At 40.5% G+C, this 21611-nt stretch overlaps 1 protein-coding gene across 1 annotated transcript in view; it reads right to left on the bottom strand.

The window, feature by feature from the left end:
• Positions 1 to 299: 299 nt before the first annotated feature.
• ITGA8 (integrin subunit alpha 8) overlaps positions 300 to 21611 on the bottom strand; it is a 120397-nt gene continuing 99085 nt past the window's right edge. Inside the window, exons 28-30 of the mRNA XM_074574578.1 lie at positions 16101 to 16202; positions 6034 to 6156; positions 300 to 4775 (exon numbers count right to left, since the gene is read on the bottom strand). Of these exons, the coding sequence (XP_074430679.1) occupies positions 4689 to 4775; positions 6034 to 6156; positions 16101 to 16202 (312 nt within the window). The 3' untranslated portion in view covers positions 300 to 4688. The remainder of the gene's footprint in view (positions 4776 to 6033; positions 6157 to 16100; positions 16203 to 21611) is intronic.

The raw sequence follows: 21611 nt of genomic DNA, 5'->3' as shown, positions 1-21611 counted from the left end.
GCCAAGAGCTCTCATATATACTTCAAAATGTAAAATTTCTACACAAGGTACAAGATTGATGGAAGCTTTTTGCAACTTCGGAGATATTTTTTTTTCTGGTGCTGCTGGTCTGGTGTGATAAATGAGCACATTGCTTTTGCTGGGAAAATGTTAACCTTCATGACCAGGAGAGCGTCAGAAGACAAATGTTTGTGCTTTTGCCATACACTTGACTTGGTTGCCTTTTATTTCTCTTGCACAGGTCTAAAATGTGACCTCCCCAGCTTTGCCATGAGGATTGCTTACTATTTGGTCTTTACAGTGATGGTAAAAGAGGGCACACCCTGGCCTTCCTTGACAGGAGAAATGGGGAATCTAAGGTTGATGTTTTGTAAATATGACTCTCAACATGAACTGGGGCAAACTGCGGAAAAGTAAGTTAGCCCCTGCAATGCACTGACCATTTCACATAGCATCCTGAATTCTGCTCTGCTGCTGTTATCCTGAGCTTGCTTCTGGAAAAGCAATACTGCCTGACGCAGTCCGGTTTTGGAAAGAGTTGCTGAAGTCCGCTTTACAAACTGTTACTGAAACAAAGAACAACACAAAACCAAATAAAAAGTGATGCATCAGTTAAGTAGATGCAACACAAAGAAATCAAGTGAAACCATCTGAAAAGTGAGTTGAACAATTACTTCCATTCTTCTTTTCTAACAATCACTGTGTACAGTATGGTACCATCTTGAATAGTTAAGTGCCCCTCAAATACAACAATCAGGCAAAACAAGAACACTCCTTCAATATTAAAAGCATTCCTGCTGTGTCAAATCATGGCGCCTGCATAAGCTAAATTCAAGACTTTTTATTGTCAAGAGGCACTACCATTACACTACATTTTAATATGGATCTTTGCCAACAATCATAAATAAAACACTCACTCATAAACAACACACATAAAGGCAGTGTGTCAGATGGTATTTCATTAAAAAGAGTTTGCTACAATGTAGTGGAATAGCACAGGGCATGGCCAGTTGGGACTTTCTCTCCCCTGCATATCTCCAGGTGTTTTCTCAGTTCCCAAAAGGCTTTTTAGTTAATGTATGCCATGCCTACCAGAAGATCCTTCTTGCTAATGGATTAAAAAAATCACAGCTAAAAGTTAGAGAAAATCAGTGTAATTTTCAAGAGATATCTCAAGTGGGAAACCCATAAAAGCTGTCAGGGCAAAAAAGTTGGAGAAAACAAAAAAAATGTACATGAGTTACAGGAGGGTGACAAGAAACAATTCCTGTTAACAACCTGGTGGCTAGGTGAAAACTGTATTTGCTAAATACCTTTAAAGATTAAATCCGTAAGTGACAACACATTCAAATGTACTGATCCCTGTTATGTAATTTCTAAAATTTTAATAAACCAGAAAATGTCGCTTGACACTTGATACTCTTAAAAAGTCTGCTGTATGGATGAAATAACGGGACAGACTTTGTCAAACTCGTCAAGAAGCATGTGAAATAACAGATGGATGTCTCTCTGTTTATTAGACTGCTGTGGTGGTCATAGCAATAAACAGCTTTAAAAGGCTTTAATTTATAAACTAACGTGTTTTTTCTGCTCTCTGGACTACTGTATTCTCAGCAATTAGCAGCTCACCGCATACATTTGGAAGTGTAAGGCTGAATTACTTTCACAGAAAGCTGCATTTAGTAACTCGCTGCAAGGCTGACATCACTGAAACAAAAGTTCAGTCATGTAGGGATGTGGCAGAGGTTATCGTGCAGCACACTACTAATATACTGGGGGGAAAGATTATGTCAACTGCCTGCTAGTGTCCACATCCAGGATGCAATCTCCCCAGGGGATAAACACTCCTGGCAAGCACTGAAACCCAGAAATCTCCTTCGCAAAGCTGTTTGCAATTTGCAGCCAAAGCTATCCACAAACGCTGAGACCCAAGACTACAGCCCTTGACAGCACACGGCTCCAGACATTTCCATGGGGGAAGTTTAATCTACAAGGATGTAGAAATATAAAACAAAGTTTTGCTCAAAGTAACTGTTTGTCAGATCATGTGCCTCTAATTTGGTTTCCAGTGACATTACACAGCTGCAGCCAATGGATTCCAGCCAGGCCCAGCAGTCACTGAGGTTCTTTTTGGTTTAAATTTAGTATCTGAACATGTTTTGCCCATCATTAAAATGGAGAGTAATTGCTCAAAAGTGAACTGCAAAGAACTTATTAGGTCACCTAGTCCCATCCTCAGAACAATGCAGGATTGAAAACACATTGCAACAAATACTGAATAGAGTTGTGTTTGTTTTCACTTTTTTTTTCCTGATTCTTTTTTCTTTATTGTAATCATTAATCAGCATATTCAAAAGTTTAAAAAACAACCACAAATGCCAGTGTAAACATGCTTCAGGTATATAAGTAATATAAAGTATTGCACATACAAAAGTCCTATGTTCAGTATCTCCTTATGGTGCTATTTCATCAGAGTTGTGCAGATGATGTGACTGTAACGAGCTAGCTGATCTTATTTCACAAGCTGCTACACACAACAGTTCAATATTTACAAAAGCTAGAAGCTCCCTGTCTTTTTCATGGGAGGACAATTTTGCCTAGAATGCATGGGATACAGAAGTGTGCAAATACGGGACAGGCTTCCTTTGTGGTGCTACTTATCAGTTGATCTCTCTAATCTACAAGGGGTCAGCTCAAACCCATTTGGGAGAAGGGGTCTGTTAGTGGTTTTCTGGGGGACTGGGAAACAGTCAGGCCTCCCCATCCTCAAAAAACAGAGGCAAAGCACCTCCATATTCTGAGGCATGGGTCCTCCTCTCATTGTCTCATGGGCATGCTGCATCCGATAAGCTAAAGACTCCATAAAGGTCTTGCAAATTTGCGTTAGGTATGAAGATGGAACACACCTTCTCATGTTTCCTAGCTTCTGCTTGGATTTCACAGGTCAGCCTGCATGCAAGAAACGGTAAAACCGTAAAATGTTCTCTCAGACTCACAGAAGTGACAATATCTCATGGATAGTCGTGTCCTGGAGTCTTAGGAAGCAGAAGGGCAGTTATCTAAAAGGAGCCAAGCAGTGGCAGAATGGATGAGGCCATTTGCTGATTAAGAAGCTGAGATGGATTGGAAAGAAAAGGAGCTCAGAAGGAAAGTGTGGTGTACGTTTCAGAAAATGAACAATACCTCCTGAACTTTACACAAAATAGCTAATTTCACACTCACAGGCAGCACTGGAAGACTCAAGCTTTCAGGCACAAATTTGCATAGATCCAGAGCTTAGGGGCCCTGCTGAGATAAGGACCATTTGCTGATAGAAGAGAAAGAATGATGCCTCTCTTCTTCAGAATCCTTGATCCAGAAAAAAAAAAAAACCCTAAATGTATATTTTTACTCTTTACCTCAAAATATCTTCCCTTCTTTTTGTTCATGCTTGGCTGGCTAGCATCTTCTTTTTCTGCATAAATACAAATCCTGCCCACCTTCCCTGCAAGACTTTGCTTAAGAAATAATTACATTCAGCCCTAAACTTTGCTGAAATCAACACTTTAAACATGCTGCCAACTTGTAGACTGTAAAATAAAATTTAAAAAAAAAGGCAGAGATTTCTTTAGGTGAACAAAGCATTAGGGTCTATGACATAAATTAAACAGAAGATACAATGGCAGTAACTGTTCTAAGAGGCCATTTCAACAAAGTAATAAGGCAACAGCAAAGAAAATTTACCCTAGCCCAAAACCCCTAAGCCTTCTCAATATTACCAGCGTGGCTGTGATAATTTAAATCAGTGTTTCACAAATTACTGAATCCTGTGTCAGCTGTACAGGTGTCAGCCATCAGCAATGGGATGAGAGGGTAACTCATCCCCTGCTCTATACTGTGCATAGATTTGGTTATCTGGGTGTGACAGCTCTGGGTTGAAAGAGATACAACATGTACTTATTTATCATATGTCTCATCTTGTAAAATGTTGCGTAAATCCTCTGCTTTGCAAAACACCTTGTAGCCAAGAAAGATGTGTTCTGTGTGTACAATGGGTTTACTTTACTATTTACATGCAAGGTAAGTACATGATTTCTATTTTTTTACTTTCTTCTCTCAAAATCTAAGTTGATGATTATATCAGATACTTATCCTGAAAAGGTGGAAAAATAAATAAATGTGCCCCATCTATAAAGTTCTTTATAGGCTACCTTTGTTTTTCAGAAGTACTTTCACAGTACTGATACATTGCTTGTCTCCCTGAGCCATAGTTTCATAAAAGTTCTTATTCTTAGGGAGGTGTCAAAGGTATTCTGCATGATACAGTAGTGTTCAGAAGTTTTGTCCTGGTCCATCTTCTAGACAATACAGCAACGCAGGCGTTCTCTCCTTGGGAGATTTGGGCTTGTTCTGGAAGCATCTCAGTATACCACACGTGTTCAAAAGCATCTGTTGAAATGTAGACTGACTGTAATATGGGATAAACATTCTGTTCAGTGGTGAGTGTGTTTGTAAGGCAGTGATAAAGCTGCTTTCTTTGGCAAGAATGGCCATCATGTGGCATGTTCTCAGAACGTTGCATAGATCAGATTATGACACCATGTCACTTGCAGGTACCCAGGAAGACTGGCGGAAAGAATCCTTCATTTAATCCTCATTGTGTTTCTAGTCTCAGGCAGGATTCTGACTTGAACTGTCACTTTCTTCCTCTATGCATCAGTAGTCTTGTTACTTGTCAGTTGTTCCCTGTCAGCCATGTCATCTTGAGGAGGTCTAGCTCTGTCAAAGAAGCCACACTGCAGAAAACAACCAACAGAAACAAAGGCGTCATGGTAAAACAACCACAGGAAGACTCAGCTGCAGTTTGATTCTTCACTCACTCAACCTGAAAGGTCAGGTACAACCGATGGCAGGCTGATAGACTGTGAAGGTTTTTTGTTTCTAGTCAAATCGTTCCCTATGAAAAATTAGTTTTAGGTGCAAGGCATTGAGTTCCAAAGTATAGTGTTAAAAATTCAAATGGAAGCTGTCTTTGCAGGAGATGTAAAGTTGGTCTGAATGCCGATACTGACTGACTCTAATGAGAAAACTGCTTATTTCAGTTCAGCAAGACACTCACCCAGGAAATACATTTAGATTGACAGATAGTAATAATAACAGAGATAGAATATGTGTTGGGAAATGTGCACAGGACAGTGTTGTGACCTAGACTAAAGATCACTAAAGATGAGATTCCTCTCACCTAACTTTACCCGCGTAAAAGTTGCCCTGTTTGTCAAAAGGTTGAAGTTATGTAGGATCCACAAGAGGTCAAAGGAGAGTACCACCAAAAGGTAATTTCTCTCATCTTCCCATGTTATTGATGTAGTTTTTGCTGTTGTTAACTGAGTAGGCGAATCTGGAAAGTTAGCATAGGCTGGACACCTAACCCATGACCTTTAGGCAGCTAAAAGCAGATGAGCCATACCCTAACTTAAGAAATTATTTTAAATTTTTTTTTAATGGGAACTGAAAGGATGTCTGAAAGCTATGTTGGCTCCCTGTAATATAGCAGATTCCAGTAACTTGTCTTAAAACTTGCAAAGGGAGTGTAATGACCAACACAGAACTAGAAAAATTTAAAAACAGAAGATATGACATACTAATATAAAAGGAAATCTTCTAAAAATTAATTCTCAAAGCTGGGAGTGTTGTTACATGCTGACAAAAACTGGAAATTCCTGAAGTATTCAGAGAAAACAAAGTTAGAGTCACTTCTTTTTGAACCTAAACATCCTGAAAAAGAGGATCATAGGTCTTGGGAAACAGAGCCAAACTCCGTATGCCCATTTATAACCAGACTTTGATAATAAAGGAGGACTTTGAAAACAAGTTCCCTGCATAAAGGTCAGTGACACTAGCATGTCAGAAATACCAAAACAAAAAAGACACATGTATATTGTTGCTTTTGCTCCAAACTGTTAAAGACCACAAAATGCCAGCCTGTTTCTTATCTTCTAGTATCTTTCAGTTGTTTTTTTTTAAGGCAACAGTAACAGTAATAATGCAACATACCTTCCATAAAGCTAGGGTCAACATAGCTAGTACCAGTAGTCCAAGAAGTATTGCTAGTATTATAACCCATAAAGGGATTACGAAGGAGACATTTGGAGTGGACCAAATGACAGATGTTCTGATCTGAAATGAAAAGGATACATTAAATGAACAAAAATTAAGCTAGTAAAGCAAATCTGACACTAGAATACAAAGGTTATAAGAATTTACTTTTCAATAGCATTTTGCAGATTAGAAATACACATTGCTTGGAATTGTTCCATGTTGGCTTCATTTACTGCAAGTTCCTTTCCACTTGTTCATGATAATTGCTAGGAACGAGATTCGCACATATACAAAAGTCTTGTATCAGAAATACAAATCATTTTCACTTGATAGAGAGTAGCAAAAAATCCCTTCCTGTGCAGATGCTTCAAGAAGATTCAAGGAGCAAAATTCTACTCACATGTATGCTGGTACAGCCTAGGCCAGTATAACTGACCTACGCTGAATTAATCTGAAACAACGGTTGACTTCAACCCAAACTCTTAATTCAAACCACAATAGATACCAGATACATTATTCTTATTTTAATTTCTGCTGACACACCAGTATACATTTTTGTCTATGACTTGGGTTTGAGCTAAGCAGTCCAAAATGAATCTCGAGCAGAGTGCATTGTCCTTGTGATAAAGCCTAACCCACAGTACAATGTTATGCTCCTTATAAGAAGCCAAGCACACGGACTATTACCTAAATGGAAAATAAGGATGAAATGCTCTCTCTCATTGTCTGAGGCTCTAGAAAGCAGCAGGTGTGTATAACATGAGTTATCAAAGGTTTTAATTGACTTGGCAAACTTCTCTCCCTACATCTTCATCTTGACAAAGAGTAATAATAACCCTTCTGTATTTCTCTTTCTGGGGCCAGCCATATAAGTAACCTCCTCCTCACTCTCCCTTCCATACCTTGTACCAAATTTATTCTACACTCTCACACTCCGCTTGGAAGACTCCTCGTCAATCGCATTGAGTATTTGCTCTGTCCCTGCTGCTCCGAAGTGGGAAGGAATGAGTCTGAGCTTTCCTTAGCTCCTCAGCCACAGTTATGTCCCTTCAGTTTCAGGTTATTTTGTCAAACTTTCCTCTTTATTGTTAGCCTAGGAAGTTATTTCTCTCTGGGGTTTTCTGTTGGACCTCTCCCATTTACTCCTAGTCTTCCTTAAACAGGATAAGTATGTGACAGATGGAAGTTCTTTTCTTCATGACAAGACGAAATCAGTTTACAAAGCAAACTCATTACACAAACTCTCAAATGATCTTCCTCCTCAGTGCTCAAGGTACAGCTAGGAAATCTACTCTTCTTAATAAGTTCCTTGGCTATTGCCCAGTCCCTGATCTGCACTCAAGTTCTCTTTCTACTTGTTTTTTGCTATTAACTCACTAATTGATGCACCTGAAATTTAGGACAATGCTAGTTTGTTCATTCATGGAACACCATCCTAAGTTTGAGGAATGGACATGACTCTGTAGTCCAGTTCAAAATTAATTCCCTTTCTTTGTCTCTCACTTTTCTCCTTGAAGATGGCAAACTTTAGCTTTTCTGCAACAACTAGTCCTTTCCCCTCTCTCATGATCAGCATACTTTCCTAGACTTTTCATTCTGCAAGCACCAGCAGATCTGTCTCCCAGCTCCTGTCAGGCTTAATTTGCAATAGTCCTTTTCCACTTCATCTGTGGAGCCGAATGTCCCATACTCTGACACAGCATCTAGAAAGAAGGCAGCCTGGTGAAGTCTACTAATGCATATATTTTTTATAGTGTCCCTCACTGTTATGGGACACAGATCATAGCTGAAATTAGGGGCAAACTTTCTATTTGGAATACCACGTCTTCTACCAAAGCTTACAGTGTGGGTTACAGGGAAAATTCTGAGACACTGCCCAGTCCTTCTGGGGTTAGCACTCTAACATTGACCTATAGCCTGAAGATCAAGTTCTTGCAGTGCTGGCCATACCATCCGTTGATCTAACAAACACATTCAGCTAATACACTTCTCTGGTGCAGCTGCACGGCTTCACCAAGGGCAAATCGTGCCTGACAAACCTGGTGGCCTTCTATGAGAAGGTCACAACATCAATAGACAAGGGGAGAGCAACTGACATCATTTACCTGGACCTGAGCAAAGCCTTTGACACTGTCCTGCATGACATCCTGGTCTCCAAGCTGATAAAATATGGGTTTGATGGATGGACAACTCAGTGGATAAAGAACTGGCTTGACGGTCACACCCAAAGAGTGGCTGTCAATGGGTCCATGTCCAAGTGGAGGCCAGCGATGAGTGGAGTCCCTCAAGGGACTGGGACCAGTCTTGTTTAACATCTTTGTCAGTTTGCCGACACCAAGCTGTGTGGGGCGGCTGACGCGCTGGAGGGAAGGGATGCCATCCAGAGGGACCTTGACAGGCTGGAGAGGTGGGCCCATGCCAACCTCATGAAGCTCAACAAGGCCAAGTGCAGGGTCCTGCACCTGGGTCATGGCAATCCCAAGCACTGATATAGGCTGGGCAGTGACTGGCTTGAGAGCAGCCCTGAAGAAAAGGACTTGGGGGTGCTGGTGGACAAGAGGCTTAACATGAGCCATCAGTGCGCGCTTGCAGCCCAGAAAGCCAATCGTATCCTGGGCTGCATCAGGAGAAGTGTGGCCAGCAGGTCAAGGGGGGTGATTCTCCCCCTCTACTCCACTCTCGTGAGACCCCACCTGGAGTACTGCATCCAGTTCTGGAGCCCCTACTACAAGAGAGATGTGGATGTGCTGGAGCGTGTCCAGAGAAGGGCCACGAGGATGATCAGAGGGCTGGAGCATCTTTTCTATGAGGACAGACTGAGGGAGTTGGGGTTGTTCAGTCAGGAGAAAAGAAGGCTCCGAGGAGACCTTATAGTGGCCTACCAGTATCTTAAGGGGGCCTACAAGAAAGCTGGTGAGGGACTTTTTAGGATGTCGGGTAATGGTAGGACTAGAGGGAATGGATTAAAACTAGAGATGGGACGATTCAGACTGGACGTTAGGAAGAAGTTCTTCACCATGAGGGTGGTGAGACATTGGAACAGGTTGCCCAGAGAGGTGGTGGAAGCCCCATCCCTGGAAGTTTTTAAGGCCAGGCTGGATGGGGCTCTGAGCAACCTGATCTAGTGGGAGGTGTCCCTGCCCATGGCAGGGGGGTTGGAACGAGATGATCTTTAAGGTCCCTTCCAACCCTAACAATTGTGTGATTCTATGACTTCAAAAAGGTAGCATATACAAAGACTAAATATGTCAGCCAATTAAAGCAAGAAGAAATTCTTTCAAGGCAAACAGAATTAGTAAAAAACCCCATGAAATCCCACCCCTGGGTCCCAACAGATATCTTGCTGGTGTGATCAAGTGATCAACTATGCCACTGCAGGGATACCACTCCCTTCCCCAGCCTCCTCTTTGGTTGCTTCTTAACCACTGCAGAACTTCGTAGGCTCTCTGTATCATTAGACTCAGAAAGAGCACTGCTCATTTAGTGAGGACAAAATGTTACTGAATGGCTCTCCTTGTGTCTCAGAGTGGTGCGCTATCTGGCATTAAAATGCAAGGACAGAGGAAAAAAGGTCATCTGAACTGCCTGCAGAGATTCCTCCCAGAGAGAAGCCAGTTAAGTAAAAAGATGAATGCAAGTAAAAGGCTTATCTGGCCAGGGAAATCATAAGGGATGCAGTCATGATGGGCTGCATTGAAGCCTGTAGCAAGCAATGAGCTCAGCTCTCCAAGGAAGAAAGCATCTCCCTTCTAATGCTTGAAAATCCTCAGGAATGCTGCCCTGTGGCAAGCCTTGAAGACCTGATCACATATAGCACGAGAGTTGGGAAGTGCTGATGAAAATTCAATGGGCCCCAAGACAGCAAAAGCTGAGACTGATTAAAAAAACCCAACTCATCCACACTGTGCGCTTCCTCTGTTTGCAAACTCTGTGATACTACAGGCAAGAAGTTATAATTTTTTTAATTATTATTTGAAAAGGATCTAACACTATACAGCATTTGTACCTTAGTTATTAAGGTTTGAGCTTCACTGCAGTTTCTGTTCTAACACTGTCACTTGTCTGAGCATGTTGCTGTGGAGCCAGAGCAGTAAAGTGATAGACCACTTACCAAAATAATCTTAACAAATATTTGTAAACAACAGCAAAAAGCAAACCCAGGCAGCGCCTTCTGTCCTCTCAAGTTTGACAAAATGACTGACTCCATTTTACAGTAAGACCAAAGCTGAGGGAAGACCCATTTCCTTGCAAAATTTTGATTTATCTATTTCTGGTATTGATAGCTTGAGCCAAGTTCCAACGTGGCATAATGTGGCTGAGATTAATGCAAAAAGAGATGGAGTCAGCATCGCTGCACTGGGCTGGACTGTACAACATCAGCAAACCAGACCAAAAAGACTCTGGCAAGCTGCTAGCCAGCTATGGATGGGTTGTGAGAGAGACAGTCTACTGGAATTGTACATCCCGAATATGGAAATTATCTCAGAATCATAGAATGGTTTAGGTTGGAAGGGACCTTAAAGATCATCCAGTTCCAACCCCCCTGCCATGGGCAGGGACACCTCCCACTAGAGCAGGTTGCTCAAAGCTCCATCCAGCCTGGCCTTGAACACTTCCAGGGATGGGGCATTGACAACTTCTCTGGGCAACCTGTTCCAGTGTCTCACCATCCTCAGAGTGAAAAATTTCTTCCTGATATCTAACCTAGATTTACCCTCTTCTAGTCTGAAGCCTTTGCCCCTCGTTGTATCATTACATGCTCTTGTAAAAAGTCTCTCTCCAGCTTTCTTGTAGGCACCCTTCAGATACTGGAAGGCTGCTATAAGGTCTGAAGAGTGGGCAAGTACTTCTGTAGGAAGGATTTTTTTTTTTAGATTTTTTAAGACAGTATTTGACTGAACCACATCTGTCTCCTTTGGCACCAAGTTCACTTTCATTCAATCTATGGCAACTACTTCAGCAACACAGGTGCTCTCAGACAGGGGTGAACTAAGCTGCTGCCTGGTGCTCTCTCTGAATAGCTTATAGGGCTACCTATGGATTGTACAGGAGCACGGCAACTAGACTCAGTTAATGTGCTCCAGTTCACTGTTCAAAATTAGGTGGGGTCAATCCAGACCTCAAAGCATGTTTGAGATCCTGCTGAAATCAGTGGAAACAGTCTATTTCATTAGGGACAGTGGATTTCATTAGGCTTTGGATAAAGCTGATAGTAGTTTATGCAACTACAAGTACCTATGTCTATGCCATTCCAAGTCTTCTTTTATGCGTCACTTCCTAGATGTTTGCTGCATTTGTGTCTTGTGTTTTCTTTCCTCTTAAGCTGTGAAAACAAGAAGGCAACCTAGCTCTTCTTGTGGTACCTAACAGCATGGATCCAGATAAGAACATCTGAGTCTTCCCGAGGTCTAAACTTCCCTGAGTCTTAACCAATTATGAGTGGTGTAGCAGTGTTCAGCCCTGCTTGTACTGCATGGGTTTGTAATCCTCTCCCTTCTTCCTTCTGTCATTCTGCCTTTACAGTCAGAAGAGTGCAATTTACAGTGTAATTTCAGTAGCTCAGCTGGAGCCTGACAAATGTTGAGATATAAACAAGAAACTGTAGTCTTATAGAAGTGCAGAGCATCATGTTTATAATCCTTAGATTATCAGTAATGTGTAAAACAGACAGCAGAAATTAGGTCTATCCTGTATCAATCAGAATGCTGCTGCAAAGTTGCCGCATCTCTCTTCTCTTGTAGCAGGAGTGATGCCAGTGGCTAATGAAATATTTGCCTGCTGAAATCTTAAAACCGTCTTCTCGCACCCACGCCCTTTCCCCGTGAATCCTTCTTTGTCTTAGGTTTTTGAAAGCGAGGCAAGGGTTGTGCCAAGTGCTCGAGATTTATTTCCTGAGCAGGGGATTATATGTAGTCGTCAGTCTCACTCCTGCCTGTGTGCATTACCAGTAGAATATAACGCCTCTGGGCTGCCTCCTTTTATACTGTACACAAAGACTTGCAGGGCTACTAATGCAATTCCTGGTGAACAGTTTGACACTGCAAGTCCTGAACACCCACAGAGTTGAGGCAGAAGCTGGAGGGGAAGAAAGAAACAAAGCCTGCCTTCAGTTTTTCCTGCCTTGTTTCACCATCTCCACAGAAGACTGTCCCTCCTCCACCCCATGCTGTCCACAACAGTTTTACATATGATTTTGATTTAAGACAAGTTTGCACTATTCAGCATGGATTTCTGTTCTTCTCCATGTGGTAGGTTTAGTACTGCAGGATCAGAGCCAGGGAACGTTTTGGGGGAGATTTATCTATTTTCATCTAAGGTGGCCAATATGAAGTGGAATTTTTACACAAGTGTTGCATGTTGGCACTGTACTTTAGATGCATGTTGGCTTTCCTCTCTGTTCAGGACTAGAGGACTTTCTTATACTGAACACTGAAAACAGGGGTTGCTTCTCTGTCAGGCTGACTAAAAGCACACCTCACACACCTGAGAGGACCCATCTGACTTTTGGCCTTTCACAGTGCTGAATGTCTCACACCTTTTGTACGTAAAAGGTGACAAGGAATGCCACCTGGCTCAAGCACTGAGATGAGGGTGAAGCCAATCAGAGAGTTACGGACAGAGCCTTTGTCTGCTATTGGAAATAAAATCCAAGCTGGTCTTAGCACAGATGCTCTCTAATAATCTGAACTTCAGAATCGCTGTTGTGGTTCCATGAATGTCAATTGTTGCTCATGAAAGTATTTCTATAGGGGTGGACATTCTCCTTTTTTGACATGTCCCACAGTTAAGCACATTGTAAGTAGATAAAAGAAATATTAGGCTTTTTGACACTGATTTTTTTACAGTTTGGATTTTGCTCCTGATTTTGGTGCTACAAAATTGTAGCAATTGTGCATTTGTAGCTTCAAAATTGTCTTTCATTCCACTGGAAGGCAGCACAATGCAGAAAGGAGTATACATGGTAAGCTGCCAATTCATCAGCAGTCCCTTGTGAATACATGGGAATTAGGTTTTACTAGTGCGAACGTCCAGCATCTATGGTCAGAGTTCAGTGCCTGCTGGTGGGATTCTCACAAAGCTGTTTTCTTCCCTCTTGTCCCTTAAAAAACATGCTTTAAAAAATAAAAATAACTTCTCCATAATTTAGTCTACTACTTTAAGCAACAGCAGCTAAATTGATTATTATTCTAATGCCACCACTTTTACTGCCCATGATGACCTTCCTGTAATCTTTAGTCATTTTGCTTACAGAGACTGAGAAGCAGGAACTCTTTAGTACTCTTACATGTTCCCATCCAGCCTTTGCAGCATGATGTTCTCGTATGCTCTGAAAAAACGTGCAAAATAGAATGTAAAAGCTCCCTTGAGCTTGGAGTCATAATTAATATTGACATTTATGTTTATATTTTACAAATGTTTGTGCAAATATATTTCATAAGGAATATAATCACATTTAAAATGAAAGTACTATCACCATGTAATAGCTAAAAAAAGAGTTAACAGGCCTTAGTCTGAAACCAATTTTACTCACTGTGGGACACTGGTCAAACAGTTTACACTAAAGGCATCCCTTCTGAAGATCCTATCACACACTTAACAAAAGCAATCATATTTTATTAAACTCCAAAACTAGCTCAAGGATCATAAATTAAAACGGACCAAATTACCACTTATTCTAAGTGTACTTTTTATAATAAAAAGTATTTTCACTTGCACATGAAATTAATCAAGTAGGATAGTATTATTTACCATAATAATACTTCTGTGAAAAAATCACAATTTTCTCTTGAATGATACATCTATTGGCAAGGAAATCCAACCAGTTGTACAATACATAGTTGTAATTCCAAGCCTACCAAAATTAATAGAAATAATTTTATTGATGTCAGAGGATTTTGGTTTAAGATCCACTAAGTTCCAAGCTAATTTTCCATTTGATGCCATTTTCACTCTAATGTTTTACTGAATAAGATTCAGATTTTCTTACATTTACATAACCTTTCACAAACCTATGTATCATGACCCTCTGTTCAAGATATAGACCTATGTTCATGATGATGGAAATAGAGACCTCAGTGCTGCAAGTATGACTACAGGACTGTGTAGGTTACTGATGTGTGTGGGATTAATCATGCCATTAAAATAAAATATACGTATCAGCCTGCATAATTGGAACCCAGCGTTGTATGAGTTAAATGAAGGACATATGCTCTGGTTTTTTATAATATATTATCTTCACTATATAAACTATAAAGTCTTAGCTGATTATTAGATATACACTTTTGACAATTAATTTTAAAATATTAAAATCTCTATTCCACTTCCACCCTTGCATTGTCTGAAAGAAAACCATAAACTTCCAAGTAAATCTTTGGAAACTTTTAAAACACAACCAGTGATCTTTTTCAGAAGGAGCAAAAATATTAAGCATTGCCCAACTTCAAGCAAATATTTCTTCTTGCAAGTGGAACATCAAAAGAGCTTGAGCATATAACACATCAAGCTGTAGGGCTGGCAAGCGTCCACTGCCATGTCCAGATATGAAACGACATAAAAGCACTATCATTTTTCAACATTTTACAGTTGCCATTACAGGCATTTTGCTGTAAATCATCTGCAGCAAATAACAAGCATTATACTGGCTGGAGTAAGAGAACAAAATGCTTATCTGATCACTTGGTAGATCATCTGACACTTGTTGAGAACAGCAGGCTATCACCTGGGGTAAAGCACTTCAGTCCAGATGAAGGCACCACTATCAACAGAGTTCTGCACAACATGTGTTTCTGGTATGGAACACATGCTGCAAGAAAATAAAAGAGCCTGAGTATATCTGTCAGCTTGGAGCCTTTGAACCTTTCTGGATGAATACTGCATTAAGCATCAAATCTCTCTGGTGAAATCACGGCTCTCCTGGTGTTAGGTGTTGGAGTGACTGAGCACATAGGATGACGATTTCACCTTATATCTTCCCAGAGCAAGTATCAATCAACCATTCAATCTGTGCTTGTTCAAAACAAAACTTTATAGCCTGTATCCTCCAAAATACATTCAAAGTAAGCTGTAAAGTGTATTATCATGTTGGTTTTCTGTTCCCTACTACTACATCTCAGCGGACCGATATGACATATTTGCACCATGATTTAACTTGGAAAAGTTTGTTCTGAGCTTACCTTTTAAAAGAAGAACTGTAAATGATAAATCTTTATAAAGATGAGAACAATAAGCCTTCAAAGTTCAGATTACTTTTATACTAGAATAAAATTTTGCATATTTTACTGATTTCTATCAGTAACGACAAAATAGAGTGAATTTTAACCATGGTATTAGACACCATAAGAAGCAAATCCCTTTAAATTGCTCCCCAAACTCAATGCTTTGGCACCAGCAAACAATTAAATCAAACTTATGCCTCCGAGAATAATTTTTCTTATGATAGTCCAGGGCCATACAAATCACATCACATCACATCTGTAGGCATTACCAGGTATTTTAATATCTTGCACCTGATGTGCAAGATGTGGAAACCCTATGGAGACCTTTCTGAAAATCAGGTTATCAAAAATGCTTAATACAGATAAGAAAGAAGTTGCCATAGATAATCCACAAACTTGTGTGAGAGAACTGCTGACTGGGAGAAGAGTGAGATCTCTAAACAAGATTTTGGATTCTGCACAAAAATTTCCTCCAGATTTTTTTTTTTTACCCCACACAAGGTAATTAGACACTTGCTTTCACACTTTTGTTGTTTTCTTCTGGGTGAAAAATCCATCCTGATTGCAATAAAGCATTCTGCACATTAACGTAGCAAGAAATTTTTTAAAAAATGAATTAGTAGCATATATCAGCAAGTTCCACAGAAAGTAATAAAGGTATTTCCTTTAGATATTATTTCAGGAATTTACACTAGAAACATTGGAAAGACTGATCTCAATATTTTCATCTATAAAAACTTTCACAGCTGTGATCAGAATGACCAAATACATGTGCTTCATGCAAAGATATCATTTTCAGTTACTTACTGCTATGCTTCCCTCGGGGAGCTTTGCTGGTTGCACTTTATAGGGCATGCTCTTAACTTCGAAGGACACATTGGAAGAAAGAGTATAGAGGTCATTCTTTCTCTGAAATTATATATAAAAAAAGAAACTATTAAAAACCATCTTTATATTTAAATGCATTATGAGAAATAAGCAGAGAAAAAATCCAGAGCACTGATTTCCTAAGGCAAAGATGGTTTCTTTTGGTTAAGGGTACAGAAATCCTGGGAGCTGTATGTGTCCATAAGACAACCACGTAACGCAGCACAAAGCTGGAATACAAAGACCGCCTGTTCAAATGGGGAAGAAGGGTTAGAAAGACACATACAGTCGTTTCTCACATTTCTCTCTGACTGGTGAGTTTGAAGCAGGGTGGGAGGTTTATGGGGTGTCTATGTTTTAAAACCTTGCCTCTGCTCACCAAGCCCAACAACAAGCATAGGTATCTTGAGAAGTTTTCCAGGCCTATGTTGAGACCAGGCTGGTAGAGCTCCCTGAAGGCATCAAAGGAATGGCTGTGCCTTCCCATCAAAGAACAACAATAGGAACAAACATCTTTGCACTTCACTTAAGAGTGTGATTGGTTTTCTATTGCAGTAGACCTCAAAAACCCTAGAGCAACTCACCTTTTTTTACTACAATGTGCAACTGCAATAGGAATGCATAGCAGTCATTGTTTAACTGACTGCCTAGTAAAATATTTATATAGCTCTCATTAAGTGCTTCAATAAACTCAAAGATGTATCTCTCTGTCATTTTTTTCTGTTTCATTTACATTTCCTTGTATTTATAAAATATTATTAGATTAGATTAGGCATTACCTTCCCTGGTTCAGAATGACTAAAAAGTGTTACATCACATAGCTCATCCTGTGACTTTTAATTAGTGCTTTCACCTCATTTGGAAGCCAGGCAGGCACCGACACACTACATCTGACCAACTGTGTGTCTCATTGTGCTCTTCTGACCTTGACAACAATCTCCGACTCTCTGCAAACTGCCTTGAAATTATAGTTAAGTGCTGGTATGTCCACTGGAAAAATACCTGCCTAAATCTGTTACGAACTGGCATAAGAGCTGACATGTGAAAGTGCATGTCTCTTAAAAGAATCTTACTGTTTGCAACATTCACTACAAAGGATACAAATATTTTCCTTACACATATTTTGAATCCTGTTGAGCTCTTGGCATCATCAACATCTAACTGGAGTTAGTTTTGAAGGCTAAGTACATCAGGTATCAAGTAAATCTTTTTTTGAATTTGACATGTTTCAATTTCACTGAATGTTATTTTCTTACAGACAGAAGATCCTGCACTTGGACTATGTCCTCTTTTTCCTTGTTTTTATCCCAAGGAAGGATGGCTGAGTGGTTAACATGCTTTTCTGGAAGTCAACAAACCCGTTTCTAATTCCATCTCTGCAACTGATTTTTTGGGTGACACTACATGCAACTTATCTTGTATATCCCATCCCATGTAAAGTTGGGGTAATGATATGGATCTCCTTTGAATCTGCTTTGATATGCTCTGAAAAGCATTAGATATAGTTAAATGCTAATACGCCCACTGGAGTCTGGAGGGCTAGGAGTTATAACTATCATATCCCTTTACATTAGACTCCTTGAGGTAAATGATTTTAATCTTTTGTATGAGAATATTTTTGAAGTGCTTAATCATTTTTTGCTGTCTCAATCCTTTCTGAAATATGATGGCTAGAATTCAACACAGTATTTGACACTGATTTATGGAAAGACACAGCCTTGTAAGTAAAGCAATCTCTCATTTTGGCACCAGGTTCTTACAGCCCAGTGTGTTTGGAACATCGCTGTCACTTCCTAAATCCCCTTCTGCAGAACTCCTTCTCCTTCCTCCTACTTCTCGCACATTTGGGAGTTCTGGTCCATTGACAAGACATGATTCCTATATGATTACTCAATATCTTTTCCTCCCTGCTAGGTGGTGTTTTTCTCTGGAATTTCCTGTTGCATCAAAGGCATAAACCCTCTCTAAGAATTGCTTCTCTGCTTTCAGGTCTTTTATGGAGCAAAGACTGAGGTAAGAAGACCTCATGACAATTTGGGCTACTGTTTCGTTCCTTCACTCATGGAGAAAGGTTTGTTTGTGAAAACGACCTGAAATAAGCATAACCTAAACCTGGGAGACAACTTGGATGCAGTTGGATGGCCATGGCCCAACTCAAAGTTTTCACAGAACTGCTGAGGTTGGAAGGCATCTCTGGAGATTGTCTACTCCTACCACATGCTCAGAGCAGGGTCAACTAGAGCAGTATGCTCAGGGCTATGTCCAGTTGGGTTCTGAGTATCTCCAAGAATGGAGAACCCACAAACTCTAGGAGTAACTTATTCCAATGTTTGACTACCCTCACAGTAAAAACGGAATTTCCTGTATTTCAATTTGCGCTTCCTCCCTCTTGTCCTGTTACTGGTTGCCACTGAGGAGAGCCTGGCTCTGTCTTCTTTACTCCATCCTATCAGATGTATATACACACTCATAAGATCCTGCCTGAGCCTTCTCCAGACTGAACAGTCCCATCTCTCTCAGTCTTTCCTTGTATATTAGATGCTCCAAGCCCTTAATCATCATTCTGGCCCTTGGCTGGACCTGCTCCAGTATGTCCGCAACTCACTTGTCACAGGGAGCCCAAGGACTGGACTCAGGACTCCAGATCTGTCTCACCACTGCTGAGTAGAGAGGAAAAGTCACCTCCCTGGACCTGCTGGCAACGTTATTCCTGATGCAGCCTAAGGCTGTCAACTTTTTTTTGTTGCAAGGGGACACACAGTGGGCTCATGTTCAACTTGGTGTCCACCAGGACCCTGAGATCCTTTGCTAGAACACTGGCTTCCAGCTGGTTGGCCCCCAGCCTTTATTGGTGCGTAGGGTTACTCCTCCTGTAGTACAGGACTTTGTGTTTCCCTTTGTCACACTTCATGAAATTCCTGCAAACGTACTTCTCCAGCCTGCCAAGGTCCCTGTGAAGGCAGTACAATCATCTCATGTATCAACCACTCCTTCCACTTTTCTATCATCTGCAAACTTGCTGAAAGTGTACGCTGTCCCATTATCCAAGTCATTAATGATGTGAAACAGTATTGGCCCCAGTATTGACCCCTGGGGTACACCATTAGTGACGGACCTCCAGCTGTACTTCATGCTGCTGATCACAGCGCTGTAAGCGTTGCAGTTCAGTCAGTTTTGAATCCATCTCTCTGTCAACCTAACTTAATTCATTTTGACAGTGTCAAAAAGCTTGCTAAAGTCGAGATAAAAACCAATGACTGTTCTTCCCTCATGCAGCAAGATGAACCTCATTTATCTCATTGCAGAAGGTTATCAGGTTGGTCAAGCATGATTTCCCCTTCGTAAATCCACACTGACAACTCCAAATCATCCTCTTATCCTTCAGATGTTTGCAAATGGCTTCCAGGTTGTTTTTTTTCTCCGTCACCTTCTCAGGGATTGAAACGAGGCTGACTGGTCTGTAGTTGTCTAGATCCTCCTTCTTGAAGATAGGTGTGACATTTGCTTTCTTCCAGTCCTCAGGAACTTCCCCCAGTCACCATGATCTTTCAAAGATAATTGAGAGTAGTCTTGCACTGATATTGGCCAGCTCCCTCAGAAAAGTCCAAGGACTTTTCTATGTCCAATTTGTTTAAATGTTCTCCTGACCTGATATTTCTCCACCGAAGGTAAATGTTGATTGCTGCAGGTTTTCTCTCTGGTCACGGAGGTCTTGGATTACTGTGTGTAGATTTTACCAGTAAAGACCGAAGTGAAGGAGCCTTTTCCATGTCCCATTCAGCAGAAGACCCATATTTTCCCTAACTTTCCTTTTGCTTTTGATATACTTATAGAAGCCTTGTTGATACTCTTTAAGTTCCTTGCTAGGTTCAGCTTCCAGTGGGCTTTTACTTTCCTAATTCTGTCCCTGCATGCTGAGACACTGTCTCTATATTCCCTAGCTAGCCCCTGTACTGAGTCAACTAACTCTGCTTCCACCTTTTTTATGTTTACTTTCTATGTTTGACTTTTACCAAGAGCCCCTTGGTCATCCATGCAGGCCTCCTTGACTTCCTGCATGTTAGGATGAACAGTTCTTAAGCTTAAAGGAGATGATCCTGGAGAACCACTAGTTCTCCTGGGCTCCTCTTTTCTCCATGATCATCTCCCATGGAGTTCTTCCAAGCAGATCCCTGAAAAGGCTGAAGGCTGCTCTCCTGAGGTCCAGGGTTGTAGTTCTGATATTTGCCTTGTCCATTCTGTCATCTTTTTAAAAAAACTAATTTTCTCTTCAAATATGTGAGTGTTTACTGGTGACGTGAAGCCAGCACATTTATTGCCTTCTGGAACTCATTTGGCTCTGCCGTAAATTTGTTCTTTTAAAATATAGAGAGCAGCCGAATGTTTATTCTCAGAACATTTAACCTGTCCTTGGGGCTGCTATTAGGAATGAGCAATATGAAGAAAACTGACTCAAATGGCTACACAGGGATAGTCAAATCAGCTCCTTACCATAGGTGGCATTTAATGAAAGGGAACTACCTTTTCTATCAACAGTGTTTGAAATTAAAAATTAGACTGATTTAATATTGGACTTGGCAAATAAGTATTTTTTATACACTTTCATGGTGCTGAACATCTATGAGATGATCTTCAGAAAAATAATTTTTCCTTATCACACTAATTATTTTCCATTTTCAGACTCAAGCTATTCTTAATCTTTTATTCTACAGCTCTAGACTTCTCACACAAAGTCCCAGCATGTTTTTGTAGTTGTGTAATGTTTTGCATCCAGAAAAAAGCCTGAAAAAAGCCTTATGCTTTGGACTCTAAGCAATTCATATTAAGTAGGATTCTGGATATGACTTATATGATTTATAAAAGTAATCTGTAATGGAGAGAGCAGGATATGTTATATTATTAAAGAAGTAGACATTAGACATGCAGCCTGATTGGCTAAAGTACAGTAAAGGCATTAACTCTCTTGAAACATCGTATAAAGGAAACACAGCACTCATAGAAAAATAAATCCTTTCACCCACTACACATGGCTTATTTAATCTTCAGTTTATATCAGCAATAAGAACATCAGAGGAGGGCACTTCCTGTGGATTAATCCTTGGCTGGGGTTAATAACCTTGGGTTGTGCCCACAGCTATCAACTCTCCTCAACCCTTCATTGGGCTCCTGGAAACGCTGCACATCTCCATCGCTTTACAGGAATGGAGAATTTAAAAAACTAGAGACTATTGTCCGCATTCACAGAATTATGTGTTTGTGGCAAAGGGCATTAAAACAATGACTGTGGCCAGCATCAGCTGCAAACAGGATTTTTACTTGTACCAACACCTTGGAGATACAGGCAGCTGTCTCTCCTACAGCCTCATTTATAATTCTCAAGTCATTTGTGAGAAACAGCATTTCTTTACAATATAATTTTTTAAATAGCGCACGTTTAAATATTCAGTGTTT

Source organism: Larus michahellis, chromosome 2 (genome assembly GCF_964199755.1).
Source record: "Larus michahellis chromosome 2, bLarMic1.1, whole genome shotgun sequence".
Lineage (NCBI taxonomy): Eukaryota > Metazoa > Chordata > Aves > Charadriiformes > Laridae > Larus > Larus michahellis.
The sequence above is the reverse complement of the archived record's forward strand: the minus strand, read 5'-3'. Positions and strand labels throughout refer to the sequence as shown.